Source organism: Mustelus asterias, chromosome 24, assembly GCF_964213995.1.
Source record: "Mustelus asterias chromosome 24, sMusAst1.hap1.1, whole genome shotgun sequence".
Classification (NCBI taxonomy): Eukaryota; Metazoa; Chordata; class Chondrichthyes; order Carcharhiniformes; family Triakidae; genus Mustelus; species Mustelus asterias.
In genome coordinates, this window is record NC_135824.1 from 16,168,875 (window position 1) to 16,177,518 (window position 8,644).

The 8,644-nt window shown below is 45.4% G+C and overlaps 1 protein-coding gene across 1 annotated transcript in view; it reads left to right on the forward strand.

Moving 5' to 3' along the window:
- Nucleotides 1–3,329, forward strand: part of LOC144511228 (organic solute transporter subunit beta) — a 33,661-nt gene extending 30,332 nt beyond the window's left edge. Inside the window, exon 5 of the mRNA XM_078241324.1 lies at nt 1,010–3,329. Coding sequence (XP_078097450.1) covers nt 1,010–1,277 — 268 coding nt within the window. The 3' untranslated portion in view covers nt 1,278–3,329. The remainder of the gene's footprint in view (nt 1–1,009) is intronic.
- Nucleotides 3,330–8,644: the final 5,315 nt, after the last annotated feature.

Sequence of the window (8,644 nt, forward strand, 5' to 3'; positions counted from 1 at the left end):
CTGCTCTGGTTTCCTCCCACAGTCCAAAGATGTGCAGATTAGGTGCACTGGCCATGCTAAATTGCTCCTTATTGATTAAAGATGTGTAGGTTAGGTGGATTAGCTGCAGTGGATGCGCGAGGTTCCGAGCTTACCTTTGCGCTAGCGCTGCCTATTTCCAACCCTGAACTTCAACCCTGTCTCAGCTCATTTGCTGCTGAAACCTTCATTCATGTCTTCATTCCCACTGGATTTCACTATTCCAGCTAATTTCTGGTTGATCTCCCACATTCTACCTCCATAAACTTGAGGTCGTCCAAAACTCTCTTGCCCATGTGTTAACTCACAGCAAGCACAGTTTGCCCATCACCCTTGCGCTCATTGACCTATTGGCATCAGGTGAAGCAACATCATCATTCAAAATTCTCATTCTTGTTTTCAAATCCCTCCATGCCCTCACCCCTCCCTATCTCTAGACTCTCCTCCAGCCCCACAATCCTCCGAGAAATCTGCGTTTATCTAAGTATGGCGTATCCCCAATTTTAGTTGCTCCACCATTGGTGCTTGTCTCTTTAGTTACTGAGGCCTCAAGCTCTGGAATTCTTTCCCTGCACATCTCCTTCTCTCTACCTCACTTTTTTCCTTTAAGACACTCCTTAAAACGCTGCTCCTTGACCAAGTTTTTGGTTGTCTGATCGAGGCAGGAATTCTCCGGACGTTCACGCTCCACCATTGATGCAAGTGAGGATGGAGAATTTGACGCTCGGTGAAATCTCCGCTCACAGCAGCGGGACCAGAGAATCCCAGGGGCATTAACAACCGGAGAATTCCAATCCTAATTTCTCCTTATGTGGTTCACTGTTACACTATGTTCTACAATGATCCTGTGATGAATATTGGAATGTTTCATGATATTTATATTGTATAATTTGTTCTTGTTGGAGAAGAAGCTTGAAGGGTTCTTCTCGGTCCTTTTTCTCTGTACTTGGCCCAGATTCACCAATCTTTCTTATTCCTTTTGTTATTGCAGGAAGAGGAAAATGAAGGCACTGAATGAACTGAATGCAGCTGGGAGCGAGCCAGTGCAGAAGATGATGGTACAACATGCAAATGAAACTGACAACTCTGCAGAGACTGACCAGATGTTACAAACCAAAAACCAAGCCTACGTCTTCTTGGACCAGGTGCCGCACAGTTCATCTCCAAAAATCTCACCCAAACCTGGAGAGGTTGTGATCGAGTGGAAAGATGGAAATATAAGTTCCCTCTTCACGGTTGCAACGGAAGATGATGTGTAGCGCCCCAAGTTACGGGACTGAGCTCGCGATGAAGAATTTATTTTTTAAGATTAAAATAATTGATTTTTGTAAAATATTTTAAGCAAATAAAAGGACAAATGGACAGCAGGCTGATACAGAATGGAAATTAAGAGAAGCTGATGGCCTGGAGGTAGTATCATTGAACTATTAATCCAGAAACTCAGCTAATGTTCTGGGGACCTGGGTTCGAATCCCACCATGACAGATGGTGGAATTTGAATTCAATAAAAAAATCTGGAATTAAGAATCTAATGATGACCATGAAACCATTGTCGATTGTCGAAAAACCCATCTGGTTCACGAATGTCCTTTAGGGAAGGAAATCTGCCATCCTTACCGGGCCTGGCCTACATGTGACTCCAGAGCCAAAGCAATGTGGTTGACTCTCAACTGCCCTCGGGCAACTAGGGATGGGCAATAAATGCTGGCCAGCCAGCCATGCCCATGTCCCACAAATGAATTTTAAAAATAAGAATAAGTGGTTATGGAAAGTCACTTAGGACTGGCAAAAGGTGGGAAATGGTGTTCCGCAAGGAATGGCGCTGGGATCACGTTTTTTCATAATTCACATAAACAACATGGATTCTTGATTGGCGGCCCATGCACCTTCTTAAACATTCACTTCCTCCACCGGTGGCCAGCGGCAGCAATGTATGCCATCTACAAGATGCATTGCAGCAACTCATCAAGGCTCTTTCTTCAGCACCTTCCAAACACACAACCTCTACCACCTAGAAGGACAAAGGCAGCAGATACAAAGAACAAAGAACAGTACAGCACAGGAAACAGGCCCTGCGGCCCTCCAAGCCTGTGCCGCTCATTGGTCCAACTTGACCATTCGTATGTATCCCTCCATTCCCAGTCTGCTCATGTGACTATCCAGGTAAGTCTTAAACGATGCCAGCGTGTCTGCCTCCACCACCCTTCTTGGCAGCGCATTCCAGGCCCCCATCACTCTCTGTGTAAAAAACGTCCCTCTGATATCTGAGTTATACCTCGCCCCTCTCACCTTGAGCCCGTGACCCCTCGTGATCGTCACCTCCGACCTGGGAAAAAGCTTCCCACTGTTCACCCTATCTATACCCTTCATAATTTTGTACACCTCTATTAGGTCTCCCCTCATTCTCCGTTTTTCCAGGGAGAACAAGCCCAGTTTACCCAATCTCTCCTCATAGCTAAGACCCTCCATACCAGGCAACATCCTGGTAAACCTTCTCTGCCCTCTCTCTAAAGCCTCCACGTCCTTCTGGTGGTGCGGCGACCAGAACTGGACGCAGTACTCCAAATGTGGCCTAACCAGCGTTCTATACAGCTGCAACATCAGACTCCAGCTTTTGTACTCTATACCCCGTCATATAAAGGCAAGCATATATATACATGGGAACACCACCACCTGCAAGTTCCCCTCCAATCCATTCATCATCCTGACTTGGAAATATATTGGCCATTCCTTCATCATCGCTGGGTCAAAATCCTGGAACTACCTCCCTAACAGCACTGTCTGTATACCTACACCAAATGGCCTTCAGCAGTTCAAGAAGGCAGCGCAGCGCCATCTTTTCAAGGGCAATTGGAGATGGGCAATGTCGAGTTGCCAGTGATGCCCACATCGTTTGAAAGAATAAAAACATCTTTGCAAGTCAAATTATCAATTTCAAAATTTGTGGACGATGACAAATGTTAGATTCTAGTTTAATACGGAGGAAGACTGTAACCGTATACAAGAGAATAGTAATAAACTTACAGAATGTGCATGTAACTGGAACATGAATTTCAGTGTACCTTCAGTGTGCATTATATTTTGATAGAAAGAGTAAGGAAGTCACACACTGCTCGGAAAACAAGAGTCTAAATGTAATAGAGGAGCAAAGACATCCAAGTGGACAGATACCTAAATCACTGAAAGTAGCGACACAGATTAGTAATGATGTGGAGATGCCGGTGTTGGACTGGGGTGGGCATTGCTCTACTCATCTGATGAAGGAGCGGCGCTCCAAAAGCTCATGATTCCAAATAAACCTGTTGGACTTTAACCTGGTGTTGTGAGATTTCTTACAGATTAGTAAGGTTGTGGTTTCATTCTGGAGGGATAGAATTTTTAAAAAAAGAGAAGTTACGTTAAATTTACATCAAACCTTGGTTAGGCTACAAATTAAAATTATTAAAGGGCCTGATAGGGTCTAGATAGGCAATACTGACATTAGGCTGGATCCTGATGGCAAAATAATGGCGTGCTAACAGCACACGTGAAAATTAAAGTGCAAATCAACTGGCAAATTCAAGGGATTAAGAGATACACTGTAAATTGGGAATCTCCAGAGTTGCTGGTTGATTTATATTGCTTTGACTTTTGCTTCAAAACAGAATTTCACACTTAGCCTCCTGGTAATTTCAAAGAACTCATCAGATTTGCCCATTAGTTGTCCACAGAACTCGCTGCCGAAACCTAATTCTGGCAATTAAGGTTGTGAGTATCTTTTAACAATGTCATAATTATTTGGATGGAGATGGTGGAGTGGTGGTAACATCGGTGGACTGGTAACCCTGAGGCCCAGGCAAATCCCTCTGGTGACCTGGATTCAAACCCTGCCAAGGTGGGATTTAAATTCAATTAAGAAATCTGAGATTTAAAGTTAGCCTTGTAATGGTGACTAAGAAAACATTGTTGATTGACATCAAAAACCCATCTGATTCAATAATGGCCTTTGGAGAAGGAAATCTGCTGTGCTCTATCTGGCCCACCAGAACCACAGCAATGTGGTTGACTCTTAATTGCCCCCTGAAATGGCCATGCAAGTCACTCAGTTCAAGGGCAATTAGAGATGGGCAACAAATACTGGCTTTCATAGAAATCATAGAAACCCTACAGTACAGAAAGAGGCCGTTCGGCCCATCGAGTCTGCACCGACCACAATCCCACCCAGGCCCTACTCCCATATCCCTACATATTTACCTACTAATCCCTCTAACCTATGCATCTCAGGACACTAAGGGCAATTTTTAGCATAGCCAATCAACCTAACCCACACATCTTTGGACTGTGGGAGGAAACCGGAGCACCCGGAGGAAACCCACGCAGACACGAGGAGAATGTGCAAACTCCACACAGACAGTGACCCAAGCCGGGAATCGAACCCAGGTCCCTGGAGCTGTGAAGAAGCAGTGCTAACCACTGTGCTACCGTGCCACCCGCTTTGCCAGTGATGATGTGGAGATGCCGGCGTTGGACTGACGTGGGCACAGTGAGAAGTTTCGCAACACCAGGTTAAAGTCCACCTGATGAAGGAGCCACGCTCCGAAAGCTCTTGATTCCAAATAAACCTGCTGGATTTTATCCTGGTGTTGTGAGACTTCTTACTTTGCCCACGATGCCCACATCCCATGAAAGAATAATTTAATTTTGAATACAATGCTAATCAACTTCTCTGGGCTAGAATCGGAACAATAACACATTTAGTCTCATTCCTTCATGTAGTTGATTGTTAGAGAGTTTACAAATGTAATTACTTTCTTTTCCGCTCTGCTGCTTTACTATTATTTAATACAATATTTATTTCCCTCTCACTGTTTTTCTTTACCTGCTTCAAATTCACTTCTTTGTTTGTCAGTTTATTTCCCAATCTCTAAATATCATTGATTGAGGAGAAAGACTGTTTCTCCTTAAGTACGTAGGTCCCAGTTCCCCTTGCCAGTGCCGTGCTGTAACCAGCTCACACTTCTGGCACAAAACAAAATTGAGTTGAAGGCTGCAGAAAATGGGGAGGGCGATGGCCTAGTGGTATTATGGCTGGACTATTAATCCAGTAACTCAGTTAATGTTCTGGGGATCTGGGTTCAAATCCCTCCATGGCAGCTGGTGGAATTCCAATTCAATAAAAAATATTTGGAATTAAGAATCTACTGATGACCATGAAATCATTGTCGATTGTCGGAAAAACCTATCTTGTTCACTAAGGTCCTTTAGGGAAGGAAATCTGCCATCGTTACCAGGTATGACCTACATGTAACTCCAGAGCCACAGCAATCTGGTTGACTCTCAACTGCCATTGGGCAAGTAGGGATGGGCAATAAATGCTGGCCAGCCAGCGACGCGCATAAACCACAAATTAATAAAAACAAAATGTTGACCTAATGCCCTATGCAACAAGATGCCTTGTTCCAGCAAGATCCAGCCCATCATACCTTCTCACCTGTACATGCATGCTGGCTAGTGTAGTAGAACCATTGAATCCCTACAGTGCAGAAGGAGGCCATGCGCCCCATCGAGCCTGCATCCGAATCTCCGACAGAACATCTTACCCAGGCCTACTCTATCCCCGTAACCTCGCGCATTTACCACGGCTAATCCAACTAACCTACACATGCTTTGGACACTAAGGAGCAATTTGGCATAGCCAATCCACCTAACCGGCACATCTTTGTACTGTCAGAGGAAACCCACGCAGACACGGGGAGAACGTGCAAACTCCACATAGACAGTCACCCAAGGCTGGAATCGAACCCGGGCACCTGATGCTGTGAGGCAGCAGTGCTAACCCCACTGTGGCACCGTGACGCCCATATGCTGCATTTGGAATTTCTTTATTGCATTAATAAAAGAACATTATTCAGCAACATAAATAATTTCAGTTGATGGAAAAGCAAAGGCTGGAAGGATAAATTTTAGCACAGAGTACTTAGCGTCATCTCCAGTGCAAAATTATTAAAGATTTAAGGTATATTTTGCTCTGTGCAGAGTTAAAGAATTTTTTTGGGGGAAGATTGTGCTTTTTTTGTTAAGCCCCTACATAAAGAAGAGAATATTTTCTGTTACATGCCTATCTTTGGAGTTATGTTTATCCCTTAGCATAGAAACCTACTACTTTTGGTCTTTGGTCTTTAAGACTTATCTAGACAGCTATATGAACGGAGTGGGAATGGAGGGATACAAAAGAGTGGTTTAGTTTGGACCAGGGAGCGGCGCGAGCTAATTGTTCTTTGTTTCTCGTTTCAAGGCTTCATTCTATGATCAACTTGCTGGTGCCAGTACAGAGCGAGACTGCGGATAGTTGGGAACCTGTCTCGGGGGCAGGGAATTCATATGGTGTTCGTGGAAGTGGAAATGAATAGGGTTGGGAAGCATTTTCCGATCAGGGCCAGTGTGATCTCCTGGACTCGTTTTGATCGCCTCAGGGGGTCGGAGAGGAATTTCCCAGATTTTTTTTCCCCATATTGGCCCTGGGGTTTTCACTCTGGGTTTTCGCCTCTCCCTGGAGATCACATGGTCTGGAATGGGGGGGTGGGGGTGAGCTAATAGGTTGTGATGAACCTATCTACATACTAATATCCTATCCACCGAGCTGTGAGGGACAGCTCGGTGGATAGGATATTAGTATGTAGATAGGCTGGAAAATTGGGCGGGGATCCTGGATTCAGGATTCAATCCTGGACCGGGGAGCGGCGTGGGCTTGGAGGGCCGAAGGGCCTGTTCCTGTGCTGTATTGTTCTTTGTTCTTTGTTCTTTGTTTGTCAATGGGGTAGCCTATGAATATTCACAAAGAAACTGCATCCACATCTGTGGCAATGGACCCTTTTTACCATCTTACAGACTGGTCTAGAAACAGCTGTGCCAGTGAGTATAAGCCAGGTATACTGAGCGCATGTTAATAGTTCCTAACTCAGCAGAAATTGGCACCCTGGAATGCATCTAAAGTGGGACGTCTCTTACATGAGGGTAACTGCTGAAATAACAATATCACAACATGAATATTGCTGTAAAAAAACACATGTTGTCAAAGCTTTTTGTCCTGCACTCATCAGGACAATTTGCAAATATAAAAGAAACAACAATATATACTTCACAAGAAGAGAGTGCCGATTGGTTGGCAAGTGGACTGGTACTGATTTAATATAACAATACCATCTTAAACAAACTTTAAAAAGTGAGGATGTTTTATATCCTCTCCCAACTTTTTGTCCTTTGAGTATGCTGTGTATTTAGTGACATTCTTGCATAAGTGTGACAGTTGGTGTCTCAGTGAGGGAGTGTTGCTCGGGCTGCAGTGGAGAGTGACAGTTGGGGAAGTGTGGGGAAGTTTTTTGTTTGCTTTTTTTCTTGCTGGTAATGGCTTCAGGGATGGCAGTTCAGGCAGTATGCTGCATCTCCTGTGGGATGTATGTGGTGAGGAAATCCAGTAGTGTTTCAGGAGATTTTAGTTGTAAGAAGTGCATTAGATTGCAGCTTCTGGAGGAGCGTGTAAAGGAGCTGGAGGGGGAGGTAGAGGAACTCCGCATAATTCGGGAGGCGGAGGTGGAAGTTGATAGGAGTTATAGAGAAATAGTAACTCCTAGAAATGAGGCTTGGGTCAATGCCAGGAGGAGGGGTAAGAAGCAATCGGGAAGACAATCCCCTGGGGCGGTTCCCCTCCATAATAGGTTTTCGGTGCTGGAGGCTACAGTTGAGGAGGAATCAACTGAGCATAGAGAGCAGATCTCTGGGGGTGAGCCGAGTGAGAAAGCTCAGGTGGTTAGGGGCTGTAAAAGACTGGGCCTTGTGATTGGGGACTCCACAATTAAGGAGACAGATAGGAGGGTCGGAACTAAAGGTAGGGACTCAGGGTTGGTGTGTTGCCTACCAGGGGCTGGGGTCCGGGATGTGTCTGACAGGGTATTCAGGACTCTTGGGGGGAGGGAGATAAACCACAAGTTATTGTACATGTGGGGACACACGACATAGGGAGGATAGGGGAAGGGGATATTAGGCAGGGATTTATGGAGTTGGGGTGGAAACTAAAGGCCAAGACTGACAGAGTGGTTATCTCTGGACTCTTGCCTGTACCACGGGATAGTTTAGAGAGGAATAGGGAGAGGGAAGGTTTGAATTCATGGCTGAGGGGATGGTGCAGGAGGGAGGGGTTCAGGTACTTAAGCAATTGGGGCTCGTACTGGGGAAGGTGTGACCTCTATGAGAAGGATGGTCTACACCTTAATCAGAAGGGGACCAATATCCTGGGGGGTAAATTTGCTAAGGCCATGCAGGGAGGTTTAAACTGATTCGGGGGGGGGGGAGGGATCCTGAGTAGTGGGGCTGAAAGTGAGGGATGCATGGATGGGGACTGCAATGCACGGCATTGCAGAGGTGGGGTGGAGCAGGGTTTGAAATGTGTATACTTCAATGCCAGGAGTATTCGCAATAAAGTGGGTGAACTTGCAGCGTGGATCAGTACCTGGGACTTCGATGTTGTGGCTATTTCAGAGACATGGATAGAGCAGGGGCAGGAATGGATGCTGCAGGTCCCGGGGTTCAAATGTTTTAGTCGAAGTAGGGAAGGAGGTAGAAGAGGGGGAGGGGTAGCATTATTGGTCAG